The sequence below is a fragment of the Falco cherrug genome, chromosome 6, assembly GCF_023634085.1.
Source record: "Falco cherrug isolate bFalChe1 chromosome 6, bFalChe1.pri, whole genome shotgun sequence".
Taxonomy (NCBI): Eukaryota; Metazoa; Chordata; class Aves; order Falconiformes; family Falconidae; genus Falco; species Falco cherrug.
Genome location: NC_073702.1, coordinates 17579611 through 17597128, shown reverse-complemented (window position 1 = coordinate 17597128; position 17518 = coordinate 17579611). Strand labels below are relative to the sequence as shown.

General features: G+C 44.8%; 1 protein-coding gene across 9 annotated transcripts in view; it reads right to left on the bottom strand.

Annotated features, from left to right (window-relative positions):
* DST (dystonin) overlaps positions 1–17518 on the bottom strand; it is a 303406-nt gene that overhangs the window by 254234 nt on the left and 31654 nt on the right. For 5 of the 9 annotated variants that reach the window (XM_055714785.1, XM_055714788.1, XM_055714794.1 and 2 more), the window contains exon 4: positions 15373–15580. In XM_055714785.1, coding sequence (XP_055570760.1) covers positions 15373–15580 — 208 coding nt within the window. Of the gene's footprint in view, positions 1–13853; positions 14027–15372; positions 15581–17518 lie in introns of those variants that run through there. The other 4 variants (XM_055714790.1, XM_055714793.1, XM_055714791.1 and 1 more) reach the window with 2 other exon arrangements.

The following is a 17518-nucleotide window of genomic DNA, read 5'->3' as shown; positions in this document are numbered from 1 at the left end:
GAGAATGTAGTATTTCTGAGAAGACACAGATACCCAAGGGCCTTTTAAGCCAAACACTGATACTCCTCATAAATTCAGATGCCTGAAGAAGTTGGCAGTGGTGGAAAGCAGCTAACCTGGACTGCTGTACGGAACATCCCAATTTAGGCAGGATTTTGGACTGGATTTTGCCCTCTGTCTTCTATAGGGTCTTGTTACATACGCCCTTACTGCTAAACATCACTAAGTTTGCATTAAGTCTTTAGTACCCCCCAGCCTCCATTTCTTGGTTGCACCGGACAAAAGTTTTCTCTACACTGGGTGGTCTGAGGGGTGAGTATCAACTCAGTATAACAACACACTGCAGAGCATTTCTTGCAAGGATCATAGTATTTTCCAATCATTAATTATTTTTCCAATCAGTGATACATATGCATGAAGCACGAGGCTCTCACTAGTTCCCACCACAGCTCTCTCCCCAGCTCCTCAGCATCTTGTTAAAGTTACTTCTCAGCACCTTTTAAGTTGTGCAACGTACTTCTTCTACAGCTCTTCCTTCTCCATCACTGGGTTGTTAGGCTGAAGTAATTAAGCCCTGCTAATAATAATAAAAGCCACTATCTTCAAATACACATGATCTTCCTATCAAGTCCTCACATAAAGGCAGTGCCTTTATCTGAATTCTTCACCTTCTCTCTAAGACTTTAGACATTCCATATTCTCTAAACATTTGTCTGAGATCTACACCTCCCTAACAAAATATTTTACTGGGTTACATTTTACACATTTCAGTCTGCTCAGAACTGGGGATGGGGGCAAACAAAAGAAAAACTTTAAAACTCAACCCTGGTAAGTATTTAGTCCATCACATTTTAAGACTAATTCAAGAGTTTCTTCAGGCATTTCAATACCATTCCTACAGCAAAGAGCAACAAGAGCTACCTTTTGCAGCTATGCTCCCCCGAGCAGACATGACAACAGCTGATTACTACACCATCTGTACTGAAATCACTAATCAGCCCTAAAACTGAATTTCCCCATATGCCTTTCTGATTAAAAGCTCAAAAGCGTTTAGAGAAGGGAGATGCCTATTTTTCTCCCCTCAACTACACAGACTTCCATAACTGAGAACATGCAATGCAGATACCTGTTGAACTTTCAAGCTTTGCCAAAGGTGTATGAACAAATTAATTATATGCTCACAGAAGCTGTATCAATAACACTGTCTTAACACATCATTAAAATGCATTATTTTCACAGAGCAGTTTTTCAGCTACACAGTAATTTCTAGAACGGCTGACACCAAATAGGCTGTGATATAACACAAGCAGCCAGGCAGGTGCAGAAAGCCAAGCAGGTGTGAAACACTCTTAATATGAAAAGTTGCCTCACGAGGCCAGAAGAGAAGACAAAATGACAAAGAAAGAAATTAATCAGTAGTGAAAAGGCAACTTAAAGAAGAGAAATTATGTGAAGCAAAAGATGGGCCTGCACAGAACTGTCATGGTGCAGCAGAGGCCAGTTGGTCCCTGGGGCCCAGGGCCTGCGGCAGTGACAGCTCCCCATGGCGGGGCGGCAGGGCAGGGCCTGCTGATAGGGCCTGTCCCACCGGCACCAGGGCAGCTCCAGCCCCGGGTATCGGGCCATCTCCCTGGGGAAGGGGACAGGCTGTGGCCAGGCTGGGACATGGGCTTCTGTGTGGGCCCGTGGCAGGGCAGGGCCGTGGGGAGCTGGAGAGCGGCCCTGCGGCGGTGCCACGGGGGCCGGGGCTGCCATGGGGCCTGGGCCCTGGGCAGGGGGAGCCCCGGGGGGCAGCAGGGCCAGTCAGGCCCATTACCGCCGTCAGGGCCCAGACTAAAACTATGCTAACAGCAACTGTGATACCAATTAAAATATAAAAATAGCTTTACCCTTATGTCAAAAGTGAAAATGACCCAACGGGTGAGATAAAAAGCTCCCCGTGCAGATAAAATGTTGTCACACTAAAAATACCAGCAGCAACTGACACACAAAAATCCCTGTTTACAAACTCCGCAGCATGAAGCAGTTAGATCACGAAGGACACCACTCCTCATAAAACAGCCAACAGTATCCACCAGGCAGTGCTCAGCTTGGGGAAGACAGAGCAGGAGAACAGGAACAGAAAATAAGTGTATGTAGTTACCAAGGGTAATATAAATGCCATTAGCACCTTGCAAATAAATATATATATATATATTGCTAATTTGAAAAGATTAAATCTTGATTTCTTCATTCAGTCTTTAATTGCCTCAAGACATAATGTAACAGACACTTACCTGCATGGTTACAGAACATACTGTCAGTATTTTGGATAAGGCTGGGCACCACTTGTTTTTAGCAAAGAGGTAGGCATTCCTGATGTCATCTTGTTCAAGTATCAGAAAAGTTTCAGAAGAGCAATATAAGGCCACCAAAAAGCTGAAAACCTTATTGCAGCTAAGATTTCAAGTGTCAAAAGTGATGCCAGACTTCAAAAATGCAAATAGTAGTATCTTTAAATTACTTACATGAAAAATAGCCAACACATCATAATAAAACAGAGCAAAGCATAACAGGCAAGTCACATAGAAGCAGGAGAAACTAAAACTCAAGGAATATTACTCAAATATCTTAACAAGAGAAAACAAAAGAACATTAGGTAGTAAGGTAAATTTTGCTTTGCAAATGAACATTATGGATGTAATTTACTCCAGTACCAGCAGGCTATTAATCTAAATGCCCAACGACAACAGATACACATCACTTCCAAAGTAAACAGATAAATGCCAGATATGTTTCCTTAGCAAGATAGAAACCCTACCCAAGCAATGGTTAAAAAATTAGGATAACAAACAGAACAGGATGCATAGTACCTATTAAAAAGAAAAGAGAGTTTTGTTACAAATCAGGCAATAATGCACATGCTTATGTATGATCAGAATCAGGGAGGCAGTGACACTTAGGTAAGCCACTGCAAAGGCTAAGTAGCTGAATGAACTCTACCAAGCTAAGTCCTAGTCTTTAAGACAACAATGTGTTGTTCCTTTCCCCACAGCCTCCTTTAAACAAAAATTGCCATGTTCCATCATATGACAGTCTCAAACAAGAAATGATGCAGCCACACAGGAAACCTAAACGCATCACATACAAGCAGGTTACACAGCCAACTACCATCACCTTACTACAAATTCAGAAAGAACTTGAGGTATCTGAGAAAAAAGCTGCTTGCAGAAATTTACACTAAAATACATCACTATTCTCCAGATTATATGCAAGAACTAAATGAAGCAGCTTGAGAAATTACTCATGTAGCTCTGATTATAGTTCCACTGGGAGTCACTGGAAAGCACAAATTAAAACAGAAAAAAAGCGTCCTAAAATACTGGGAAAGATACTGAGAATATAATGCCAAATTCTCATCATTTTGATAAACCAAATTCCTCCATCGCTGTTTGCATTTCTCTGAGTTAAAAACAAAGAAGGTAGGTATGTATGTATGCATGTAAATAAACAGAGGGGAAACTGATTTATATTTCAAAAAGCTAAAAACAACTAGGATATAGCATGTAATCCTTTTGTAACCTGAAAAATTACTTACAGAATAAGTCTTGAATTTTGACTGCCTTCCAGTGTGAGAATGGTGTGGTCTTCCAGAAATCATCAATGCATTCTGCATTTGTTAAAGATTCGGAGAAGGCAGTAAACAAGAAAATAGGATCTTTTCTGATGATACAAATGTTTTCAGATTGGGAGAACTGCAAAGTTTTAAAAAACTCCAAAACTAACCTACTGAAACTGGAAAGATTATTAGACAATGACAGGATATGAAATCTAATTTAAACAAAAAGTAAAAAAGTGTTGGCAATGAAAACCAGTAGCTAAGCATCTCTGAACTACCAACACCATCAGTGGAAAACTGCTTGCTCTCTGCCCAATGATCAGTAAGTCTATACTTTGTATTCTAGAAGTATCTAGAATAAATTAAAAAAAAAAATCAAAGGGAATCTTAAATACCTATCAAAGACATAACATAAAACAGTAATGCAACAAAGGTACTACATACGATCACACTGTCTCATCTCCTAAAGTACATCAGTAGTAGGAGCACTGACATGCATGTACAGTCATAAAATACTTTAGTAGTATGGCTAGGAGGGAGCTCAGAAGCATAAAGAGATTGTAGAAGCTGAGAGTTTTAATCATGAAATACAGAACTAAAAGCATTTTACCCAAGATACAGAAATTAAAAAAAATCAAAAAATAAAAAAATTAGAAGACAAAAAAATGTTAATTAGACTCCCTTTCACTTATTTACTAGACTGACAAAATCCATTACCTCACATCCAATCCAAGCCATTTGTCAACACTAACTGCTAGTCATTGAGATAAATACTGCAATGGCCTGTTTATTTACTCAGAGGGAAAAAAAACCCAAACAAATTAACTTAAAGTTATTTATTAGCTGAGTCATCACGCCAATACATGGAAAATAAATCTTGGGGGTTTAAAATCCAGTTAAGATACAGAATTTATAATCCATATTCAAATTACATATAATTTATATTCTAATCTATAGGTTGGAGTTGCATAATTAATTAGCTTTGGGGATAATTAGCTTGCATAATTAATTACACAGCAGGGAGAGAGCGTTTGCTTTCATTGGCAGCATGAGGTCCAAGCACCAAACCAGACTGACTCTTCTCAGCCCGAACAGCAATGCTCACACCCCCAGGTACAAGTCAGAGTACTGAAACCAAGAGCAAAAGAAATACAATCCTTTCAGAAGGAGTGACCATGTTGGTGTCTGTCCCCTGGGTCTTCTCTCTCAGCACTTTCACTGAGAGGGATTAAACTCTACGCTTGAAACACTCTCACAGTAGGACACCAGCACTCAGTACATGACGTGAGACTCAAGTCCCAGTTGGGCTTTAAGCTGATTCTAAGAACTCTAGCTCACAGCAGGAGTCGGCAGCACACAGCCTGAAAAATCTCATGCCACACACATACATTTTTTACATTTATTATGGTAAGGAAAAGCACAAAGATTTCTCTACAGCTTCAACTACAGTTCAAGAAGTGAAACGTCTGCTGCTTTCTAGGACTCGAGCCAGGGCTCTACCCCAGCGGCAGGCAGGAGGAGACTGGAATCGAGGTCTCCTCTTTTTCCACCACAAGTGAGAAGGGAGGAAGAAGCATGACCCACTCCTCTGCAGACTTGGTAGAGGGGGTGTGCATGTGTGCCCCACAAGAAGCTGCTCAAAGCAACCTGGTCTTCTGCCTGCACTTTGTAAGTGCAGGCAGCACAAGGAATCTAACCTACAGCTAAAATTCAACTTAAAAATGATGCAGGAAGGAAGGGAAACCAAGGGCTGAGTAACTGGAGTCATGCTGGATCTTTCAGATGCTAGGAACAAAGTATCTTTTTTTTTTAAAAAAAAAAAAAAAAAAAGCTTCCCCCTCAACTTGAGGTATTTATTACTAGGAAAACCCAGGATGGCACACACCCTTCAATGGAGAAGTATGCCCTGAAGAAGGCAAATGACAGAAGACCTGAGGTGGGTGGACTCAAAGAGTACTGGTTGGAGAAACAGGAAAAATCCACCATTCAGCACAAACTGTATAAAGCTCCATCAACATTGTAGTCATACATCTAAATCTCCAACAGACCGCACACAGCGTTGGTCACTGAGGTGACTACAAAAATCTAGGCACCACGAGAAAACAAAATGTACCATTTAAGTGGAAATATATAACGCTTATATTAATTGATTTGATTTCATTTAATACAACTTGCAACAGTGACAAGCAGAAGATTAAAATTTGGGTTGATATTCTCAGAGGCAGGCTAGATCTGTCCTTACAAGGAGTGTATGGACTTTACTAACAAGTCCTCAATTTTAAAATATTGAAACATGACAATGCAAAAGTATCCTGTTGAGCATGGTAAAATTATAAAGTAATTTCATCAAGGGACCTAATCAACCTTGGCTTTCTTCCTGTAGCTCATCTGCATCTGTTCTTCTATCCTTTAAAGAGACACTGAGCCAAATGCTGCTTTAACTCTAGTGTAAACTGGATGCCAACAAAAATTATCTGCAAAGAAGAAAAACAAAAACCTACCTAAACCCACAACATTTCTCAGCAATTGTTTTGTTAAAAATTGAACGAAGAAGGTAGGAGTCATAAAGCCTGAGAAAAATGTTTGCTTCACAATACACAGTAAGTTTCAGTATGTTTGAAATATACGTCCTTTTAAAATCTGAAATTAACCTTCTGTCTAAAAATTATGACTGTTCCTCCAGAGAAGATTTTGTATTTAAAAACCAAGTTTAAAATGCAGAACTAAGCCGTAATACATGGTATTACAATCTGGTTTCCAGCAGCAGGTTATGATCTGAACAACGTATAGTCACGGGGAGAGAATTTCCAAGGCACAAATAGCAGTGAAGCATCTAATTTCTACTAAAAGTCAGCGGGGCTAACAACCACATTGCTATGTGTGCTTTTGAAAATATCCTGCTCTGAAACCAGAACTATCTTAGCAACAATACCTTATTCCCAGAAGTTATGTACGGCTGCACAGCAGTGGCTTCTCTAGACAAATGCTCGAGTTATTTCCTAATTTCTAGGACGTGATGTAAACCCTTTATCTCTAAATTAAAAATTTATCTCAAGGCAAAGTAAATTAAAACATTAAATATTTATAAACGTCAATAGCTAAGTTCCTGACTCCTACCAAAATTAACAGAAGTTTTGTTTTAATAAAAACCACAGCATCACAAGTGCCATTCCGCTCTCTCTAAAAAGCTCTTTTGCTAGAACTGCTCAGGATGCTTTATTATTATTGTTATTAATGAACAATGTCTGTCCAAATGACCACAGGCATTTTCTAATGCTGCTTCTACCCTGCCGAAGAGACCTTGTCACATGAGGAACACCCAGACCATAACCTGATCAGGCAGAACAAAAGCCTGCAAGCAGAGTGACAGGATACCCGTTTCAGCAAAAGACTTTTGGGGACTTCTCTGTTCACTTCTTGTCTGCAAACTGCCTGAAACGTGCCTCTGACAGATGTACAGAGAGTCAGACTTTTACCCATTTTGTGAACCGAAACACATACACATCTCTCTAATCCCGGTATAGAAGAGCTCTACTAATTTTAGATCCAAGTGGTGCAAAGTGTCATAGCTGTCGGATAGCTGGATACCTGAATCTCAGGCGAAACTAAATTAGTTTTCCAGCACAATTAGGGTATGAAACCCACTTAATTGCTGATCTGTATTTATATGCATTGCAGAACACATTATTAAATCCTGTAATTTCACATATTAGCTATGAAACTGAACAATGAAAACACATTTAAAAGCAAACCAAGTTCAGAAGGGCCATGTGGCTATAATCAAGAGCAGATTTTGGCCTATGCTACTGAAAAGCCCATCAGAGGCCTAATCCTCCTTGCCTTACAGAAATAGTCACACTAATTGTGTAATTACAATGTGCAGAATTTAACCCTCAATATAGTTGCCTAGAATCTTTGTTCTTTCACAGATTTATCTGTAGCTATTGTCAATTTGTTTAAAATGTACAAAATCCAAAGTTGACAGGTAACACTCGACAACAAAAGAATGCATTCACCAGGTATAATAAAATTAAATCCGGAAACACACTAATTTGCTTTTAATGCAGCTAAGGCCAAACTGTAATACCTTACAGGATCACTGATTTCAACAGGAGTATGTCTAATTAAAGGCTGAGCTATCACTTGGGCCCCCAATCTTGGGAAGTGGCTTGGGTGGGTAGGTTTCTGAAGCCAGTGTATTCTCACAAAAGCACCAGAGTCCGCCTACACAGATCAACTTGTAAGATCTGGCTATTAACATGCCCTTCAGGATCTGACCCACAGACTGAAGTGTCTTTGTAAGCATTGTTTCACCTGTTTGAAAGCTGCGTTGACTGGAAGCATTCAATACATGAATATTTTCACCCACCACAGAAAATCAAGGCTTTGTTAAATTAAATGGCTTTAATGATGTTTTACAGGAAACATTTCAGGCATGCAGCAATAAGCTGCATTCATATTTGACATTTACAAAACTTTATTCTTTAAAGCTTGAACTTATAAACTACTTGCACTTAACTTAAAGCATGTGAATAAGCCCATTTTTATTTTTCAGAGCACTTCATTCCAAGTACATGTTGAAGTTCTAGCAAAATGGTGGAATAAATTCTTCAAATCAAGCATGTTTTAAACAGCGCAGAGGGAAAAAAGAACACATAATCTGGTTTTTGAGGGAAATATCACCAGGATTCGAAAACTAGAGCACAGCAAACAATTAGAAACACCTCAAGCAAAACCATAAACTGAGCCAAAACAAACCTTTTAACACAATGATGACCGAAGTTCATTTTTCTCTACCCACCCCATATTTTGCCACCTCCTGATTTTGGCCGTAAAAAAGGAATTATGGAATATTCCTGTAAACTCTATTTAAAAGATGTTGCTGACTCAATGGGAACTGGGAAGTACCAGAAAAGCAAAGAAACAGACCTTTGATCTCTGCCCCATTTCACATACCAAAGATGTCTGAATTGATGGCCAAATTCTGTCCGCCTCAGTCATCTGAACAGGTATCTCTTAAAGCCATAGAGATGCAACCACAGTGCGTGTATACCCTCAAACTCAGGTTCAGAAACTGCTGCCCAAATCTTGAGGCCTTTACACAGACAAAACCTTGCTGAACCAGCTAACATTCAGATTCTCATTAATTTTATTCCAATGAAATTAAGACCTCTTCAACTTTACTCAAGTGAAGTGCTCACACAAGTCAAATCAGCAAGATCTGGTTTATATTTAGGATGAAATGCACTCAAAAAAAAAAAAAATCCCATCTCCAAGCAATACAAAAGTGAGAACTTTCTGCTTAAAGGAGGAGGAATGTTGAAACAGTAAAACTGCAGGTTTTCCATTTTTACATGGCAAAAGGAGTCCATTAATTTTGTCGGACTTCACACAACGGAAATGCCATTATGTTTCCATCCCTAATTGAAGGCACTTTCTGTTGGCTAAAATCCTTCATTCCCAAGAGGCTAACCTGCTGCAAGAAATGTGCTAAGAACAGTGGAAATAACAGTGCTGTCATGCTGGAGACTTGCACGGTGGCAAAGAAAGGATTAGGTGACGTGCAGCTGGATAATCCACGTACACCCTCCACTAGTCAGCAAAAAACCCTGTCTCATTTGAACAAAAACGTGATCAATTCCAAGGCTAAATACTACCAGCACCTAAAAAGAAGTAGAAGAAAACCCTCCATGGCAGGAATTCCTTAAACACCCTGCAAAACTAAGACCTATATGCCACAACTTTTTGTTATGCCAAAAGAGAAGGAAAATAAGTTAAAAGCATCTAATCATTTACTGACTCAAGGATTTCTTTCCAAGTCCAAAATCAGAAGCCCTGAAGAAGGAAATCTGATTAGTCCACAGCCAACAGCCCAGAAGAGCAAGACTTCTGCAGCCTCTGATTTCAGGCCCCACGAGTTCAGAGCAAAAAATAACGAAATTCACAGATTCAAGAACCAGGAGCATCTACCACAGCCCCTCCTGCCTTTGCTCTATGAAGCCATCTCTGAAAAAGAATATCCCTGGACTAAATCTGATACCAGACACATTTAGGAGTCTCCAAACTCCTAAATAGCAGCAGCAGCTTTGTTTTCAGGTACAAAAACCTTCCTGAGCAAACAGTCCCTTCCTGAAGTCTGCTCAACAAAGCTGAATGACAGAAATCTATTTTTTTTCAATATTTTTTCCAAAAAACTTACCCAATCAATATCAGACCAGCTTTACTTGACGCTACCCTCAATCAATCATTAGAACAAATTATAGTACCTCTGAACCCTATACAGGCAACAAAATACATCTTTGTTCTCAGAATACAGAAACAGAACTGTTTGCTGCGCTTCAGCTGAACATGTAGTATTACAGATCTTTTTAAAGTAAGAGAGAAATGCCAGCAGCGAAACAAAGTATAGTGAAGTTTAAACAACCCGACCTGAATTTTGCTATCCCCATTCCCAGACTTGCCCCTTCTTCCTACAGAGGCAGAGGCTATGCAGCAAGCTCAGTGGATCCTAAGGAAGCAGTTATCAGGCATCCAACCCAAAGAGAACATTTATGTGGTATCTTTCGTATCACTAACAATTTAGTCAAGCCCCTGAACCGTAAGGCTATAGCTTTTTCTGCGCAGTCACATCAAGCTGAAATTTCTAATAGATCTATTTCCTATAGAGCCAAAATCTACAGCATTAAAAGGTCTGCATGGGCCAGATACCCTACGTATTTTAAACTTTTGTAGCTTACATGACTAAGAACATTCTTGAGTAACTGTGACTTATTCAATACTTAACTCTAAGAATTAGCTCTTTTTCAGAGACAGCAATCATGCAGTCATTCACAGATGTGTCCATTTCAATAATGATGTCAAAGGGAGGCAACTTTATTACCTAACTGTTCAAAATCCTGCAGGAAAAGACAATTGATATTTAAATAAATGTTTACTACCTGAACTGAAAAATATAAAAAAGTTTTACCTGGAATGAACTATAAAATTTCAGAGGGATCACATATAAGTCTTGATTCTTGGTCTGTTCTTTGGATTTATACCGGAGTAAATCTAATGAATGCACTGGAGTTAAAGCTTATAATAGTGATCTTCAAATATTTAACACTCAAATAATGTCAGTATGGAACAATGCGTACCCACGTCATCTGACAGAGATGGCATTTAATATTTTAAAAGTTAAACATGTATGAAATACTATTGGGCATTTTCTTATTTATCAAGAAGGCTGCAGCTAACAATAATTTTGTTCATTTTTGTTCCCAGGCAATGGTGAGATACCTTAAAAAAGGAGTCTTGCCGCTTTGCAAGTTCTTTACAATCTCCCAGAGAACTCAAGTATATTTTCTGAGATAAAGTTGAACTGTTACATTAGTAAATATTTGTACAATTTCTCATCTTCCTATTCAGTCACAAGCAAGATGTGAAATATGTCAAACGTTTCAGATAAATATACTAGACATTTTACTGCCACTATCACAATAATGGCTTTGCCTTTGAATTCTTAGAGGTGCTACTAACAAAGAAGCTTTTTTTTTCCCCTCCCCTGAATAAGTAGCTTGATTCAACACGATTTCGAAATAATCTGAGATAACATTACTTTTTTCTCCTCCATCAAAATGCTTTAGAAATACTGCCAATAAATCGGTATATGAATCAAGGGAAAGAAAAGAAAATGACAGCCAGCAACTGAGCTGACAAGGAATCAGAAAACAACAGTCTCTTCTCCCACAGCAAACAGCTCTTCTGTGCTATCTCAGATTTAGCAAACAGTTGCCTAATTATTTACTGTCACAGCCAGAGACATGGTCAGCAGACAGAATTTGGAGACATACAAATATCCCAGTTTCGGCTGTTACAGCAACAAGGTACTTGGTATTGCATGGTCTTCAAGATCCACAGCCTACTTTGCCTGTGGAAACAGACGAAGAGTAAAATTTCACTTTTCTACATTTAAAAAGGACTGCTTTTCTCTTCGTAAATCAAACTGACTGAACGTCTTAACGATGTGGCATCATATGATCCCAAGCCTTCCAAGACAGGCAATGAATTTTGTACAGCTGACTCTGCTAGTTACAGTACTCAACAGCTGGGGCATAGTTAATTTGGCACCCTGATAATGCCCTAGATGAATATGAAGAGCACTCTGCCGACTATAAAAAAACAAGAAGAAAAAAAGAACTATTAGCATTAAAATTACGGATTAAAAATATGAAGTTAGCACAGTTTGCATCTGATTAAAAAAAATGCTAAAGGCAGTGTTTACAAAACTGAAAAATTCAGAGAAATGGCACTCCCTCTTCAAAGCCTATATTGTAGCAATTCTTTTCTGATTAGATCAGCTCCCATAGCAAGTCATCAGAACAACAATTGCTGTAGTGAAGTCATACAACTGGGACTCGGATGGGAAATCATGACCGGCTTGCAAACACATTTTAAAAAATAATGTGTTTTCCAGGTTTCCAACATGCCTTAATTAAAACAAGTCCAAATCTTTACCTTTGCTCCCAATAGCCGAATAAAGTATGCCTTGAGTAGCAAAACACAGCATACCAATATATTGAATATGACACTAAAAACTAAGACAACAGAAACTGGATCCTTCTGAATAATTTCAGGATTTGGCTGTCACTGAAAATAGCATGTGAATGGACCTGATGTTACCCTAGCAATACAATATACTCAAATATCTCCAGAATGTGCTTTTTTTCTAAGAGAGATGTGAAATAGTTTTAGGTATTTATTTTAATTAAAACCTCTTTGTCCCCAACACTTAAGAAAACAATCTTTCAGTCCTTTTCCTGCTAAATCTCTCACTTAAATAGGGGGAAATTAGGTCTAACATCTTTCCCAGGTTTTTAAGCAAGTAGAGAAACGGGTATGGGAACGAACCTTATTAAACCTGACTCTAGCTGCAAATCAAAGGTAATCTAAAACAGAACAAGAGTGCTTTGGATTAGACCCAGAACAGAAAAACAAGTTTTCTCAGTGTTTTCTTTATTTACTAAGGAAACGGTCTACTTGCTTTATAATTTTGCAAAAATCACTTCAGCTACATATATAAAGAAATTGATGACTTAAAAAGCGAGAACAGAATGGAATAAAGATGTGCTGCTGAAGATTGTCTATGACAAACCGTAATTATTTCTCAACTAAAATGCACTAATGCATTTCAGTACAGAAACAGAGCACATGCTCCATAGCTGCAGTGACACAATGGACAACAGACACAAAGGAGTCATTAGTCAATACTGCTAATGACACATGAAACCGCAAGTGACACAGGTATAAAGTAGATCGGACCTGTCAAGTTTTCACGTCTCAATAACCATCTGTGGAGGATTTATTTTTCAAAATATTACCACTAACAACCCGGATTAAACAAAATCACCTATCGGCATCTTCAAATCAAGCTGTCTTAAACTGTGCCACTCCCATTCCCGTCAGGGGAAACCATCTAACCAAAAGCTTTAGAACCAACTGGAAACGTACAGCTGAAAAATGACAGATATGAAATCTAACCTCCCCCCCCCCCATTACAAAGGGAATCGGCACTGCCAATGTCAGCATACGCTGTGACACACGGTGAAAACTATTTCTGGGATGAAGGCTCAACCTGAATAGTTAACTCCATCCCTTTCGCACTTGATTTAAAATCAGACCAGTGACACTTTCGATAAGCATTTTCAGGTTTAATATCAGGAAACGTACTGGAAAACAACAGTCAATCATGCCTCCCCAAGCATCTCCTCCATCGAGACGGATCCAAGAACGCAATGTAATTTACATTTCTTCTAGCAAGGCAAATTGAGCTGTACGCGGCTCTGCTATGACAAACGCCTTTTTCCTTATTTCTCCTCTATTGGATGAAAAAACTCTGGTGCTACACGAACTGCGAGTGTTCTTTGCCCGAACACGAAGAAAAGACAAAATAACAGACAGGTGCAAATAAACCGAAGCTTTAAAAGCGAAGGCGCATCGAGACGCGGCTCGCCGCGAAGGAGACTCCCACACGCACGAGCGCGGCTCACGCACCGCCGAGGGACGGGCGTTATTTTTAATTATCGCAGGAGCCGCCGACGCCCCCCACCCCACCACCCCCGGGCACCACGCAGGGGCCCGGGGCCACCGATCCCCCTCCCGCCGCCGGCGGGGCCGGCGCACCTGGCCGCCCCCCGCCGCGCCAGCGCCCCCCGGCTCCGCAGCCGCCACGCCCGGCGGGCGAGCCACGGCCCCGCGGCGGGGAGGGCCGCCCTACCTTTGTATCGCTCCAAGACATCCTCGTAGGCTTGCAGGTACTCCTGCTCCTCGGCGTAGAAGTAGGCGCCGGGGGAGAGGTAGCCAGCCATGGCCGGGGGCCGGCCCTGCCCGCTTCCCTGCGCGGCTCCGGGCGGCCGGCAGCCGCGGGGACGGCACGAGAAAAAAACCGGCGGGCGGGGGGAGGGCGCTGTCAGCCCGGCCGAGGAAACGCCCCCGCCGGCCGCTCGGGTTTCGGTAGCCGCCCCTCGGAGCGCGGAGGGGGGCGGCCCCAGCCCCGCGGCGGCCGCCGCCTCCCCGCCGCAACCCCCCGGCTTCAGCCCCATCGCCCAGGCACCGCCCGCGGGGGCCGGCGAGCTCTGCCTCCGCGGCCCGGGGCCTGGGCCGCCCCCCGCCCGCCCCCTCGCGCTTCAGCCCCGGCCTCCCCCCGGGACGAGGAGGGCGGCGGTCGCCGGGGCGGGAACGCGACGCCCGCGGCACGGGCGGCGCCGGCGCTGAGGGGCCACTGCACGGTGGGCGCCCCTTGGGGGCACGGCGGGCAGCCCCCGGCGCTGGCCAGCGGCACGGACGGGCACCCCGCCACCCCGGGCGGCGGGGCGGGCCCGGCTGCAGCCCCGGACCCGCCGCAGGTGCCACCGCCGCTCGCCCGCCCCCGGCCGCGTCCCCACCGCGCCTGCGCCTCGCGGGCCGCCCCCACCTCCCGGCCCCGACCCCCGCCGCCGGGCCCGCCCCGCAGCGGTGCCTGCCGGCCCGGCCCCCGCCCCGCGCACCCTGCCTGCGGGGGGCGGCGGCGAGCCCTGCGGGCGGCCGGGCCGGGCCGGGCCGGCTCCGCAACCCCCCCCTGCGGCTGCGTTCCGCGGCTGGCGAGAGCCCGGCCCGCAGAGCACCCTCTGCCACCGCGTCCTGCGCTGCCCCCGATAGCACCGTTAAGATGCGCTACCCTGGGAAACGGTGTCCCCGGAGGGGACCCGCGGAAGCACGCACAAAAGGGGACGGGGAAAAGAGCGGTGTCCCCGGGGAGCACCGGGGACCGCCGCATCCTCCTGGGAGGTTTCCAGCCTTCGCCGGGGAGAAGCCGACCTCCGCCCTGTTCCCGGCATCATTTGTGGCCGGGCCGCGCAGCGGCGCCCACCCCGGGCGGCTCCGTCCCGGTCCCGATCCCCGGCCCCCCCGAGCGCGGCCCCGGCCCCGCACGGACAAAGACCGGCGCGTTGCTCCGCGCGGAGCCGCATCGGTGGCGGCCCGGCAGGCGGGTGCTGCCCCGGCCGCACCAGCGGCGCCCGCTGAGCCGGCCAACGGCGCCGCGGCCCCCGCGCCGCTGGTGCGTTTTCGCATGAAAGTTTAATGGGCGCACCTGCGCGTATTTCGGCTCGCTCCCCAAACGCATCAATTCACCCAGCCGGAAAACGCAGCCAAAGAGCTTAGTCACCACCCGGAGGGGCCGCGTTCAGAACGACAAGGGATGGGGGTCCCTGTGGCCCCCACCCGCCCCCCCCCACCAGCCCCCGGCCGCGCCTTACCGGCGATGCGCAGCACGGCCCTCTCGGCGGGGTCCAGCACGGAGCCGCCCTGGATCTTCCGCTTGGACCGCTCGTGTTTGGGCAGGTTCCAGGGCAGCGTGTCCCCCGGCGCCGGCGACACAGTCCCCGATCTCTGGCTGAAGTCCTCCTCGTCGGAGAAATCGGCGGAGGACGACATGGAGCATCGGTAGGACGCGTTCCCGGAGCTCTGCACGGGAAGACAGACAGGGAGGGTGCGTGGGGAGCGGCTCGGGACGCGGGGCCGCCGGTGGCACCGGCGCGTACCCGCCCCGCGTGGCGTGGAAAAGCATCTCTCGGGAAAAGGGGGGGTGGGGATGGGGATGGGGACGCTGCTCACCATTGCCGTGAATTGGGGGGGGGGGGGGGGGGGGGGAAGAGGGGTGCCTGTGCGGAGCGCCGAGGGTGATGGTCCAAAAACCAGCCGGTCTCTAGCGGGAATGCACTGGGAGGGGTGCGGGGGGAGCGGTGGCCTGCGGCTGGGCAGCCAGCTCGCGAATGAGCCTCCCACTGCCCCAACAATAAACCCAGCGGCGGCAGCAACAACAACCGAAAAAAAAAAAAAACCTTCCGGGCTACAATCGATAGCGTTTGGCTCCCCCGCCAGGACAAGGGAAAGATTCGCCGTCACCGAGCTGCGGGTGAAAGCGTTCGCGTAGATCCGTTTGTGGGCAGGACCCGGCCCGCGGGCAGCCCCAGCGGCGTCGTTACCGCCCCGGGGCCGCCGCGCCCCCGCTCCTGCCCCCTGCCCGGGAGCTGCCCGGAGCGGCTGGGAGCGGCGGGGGGGCGGGGGGAGGGAGGGAAGGGGAGAGGGAGGGAATAGGATTTCTCCGAGCAGCCCGTCTGGGTAGCAGAGCACGACAGGCGGCTTTCGGTCACGCTTTGCCAAGACGGCTTCGGTCAACAAACGGCTGATCGCGGTTTACAGACTGTATCCACGTTCACGCTTCCCAGCTACACCAAAAAGAGCCCTTCCAGAAACGTAAATAAGCGCTGATGCAGTGCAGCGATAGGGCTGCTGCCATGTCTAGCTTCCCTGTTTAGGGTGAGGTGGGAAATGGAGATGTCTGAACCATAGCATTTCAACACCATGCTGAGAGTTTAGGATACACGGGTTATCAGGACATGATGCGGGGCAAGATGCTATTTCTCTTCCTCTGCATTTTCTGATTGGAGAGACTTGTGCTTTCTCCAGGGCACCTGACCAAAAAATGATGGATTTGATTTGTGATTTCACATGGGAGCTGCTGTGAGTCTTCCAAAAGCGTAACCTAATGCTGGTCCAGGTACGATGTTAATTTTTAGGGGTATGCTATTCTCAGCTTGGAGAGGTATAGTCTGCTTTGTTATGAAGAGACAGCCCTCATTCAGCCCATCTAAGATTCCAGATTTTTTGACATCTATTATTTTAGGCTTGTCCTGTAGCCCTTTGGTTTTTGGCATTGGGGTTTTGGTGGGTTTTTTTCCTTTTTTGAGGGACTTAAAATGTACCTTTACCTACAAAATAAATTTACACTGTGACAGATCTGATAAAATTATTGTTGCTATATGAACCTTTTTATCATCAGTTCTTACGGGGTGGACAGCGAATCATTATTACATTGGAGGGTATTTTACCCATTTTAAAACTCAAAACCTGCATAACCCAAAGTAAAAGTGTAATGCACTCTTTGCTGTGCATAAAATTGCCAATAATGAATAGTTAAATAATTCGCTAAGTAGGAGGAGACCTCTTACTAGTGGTTGCTTCTCCTGACCTCCTTCACTTCTATCCCAATCATCTTTTGTGCTTCTACAGTACTTTGTGGTGAAGTTCAAAAGAGGAGAGAGGGAGGGAATGAATACATAAAACCCGTTAACTGAATTCTTGTTCGCTGTATTTTGATGTGGAGAGAGCAAGGGTAAGTGTGGAAAAACAGAAACATGAGATGTCTGATCCCAGCTCTGATTGCCTTCATAATTAGTTCTAGTGCCAGGAATGTTTTGCTGCCGGTTTATATAATAAGCTAAAACTTTCTGTAGGATCTTATAAAGCAGGATGGTCACATACAGGTGTCTTCCTCATGGGAGCGGTAAGCGCACAGCTTGCTGCAGGGTATGGAGGGTACTCTGTTGTACCAGATGGGGC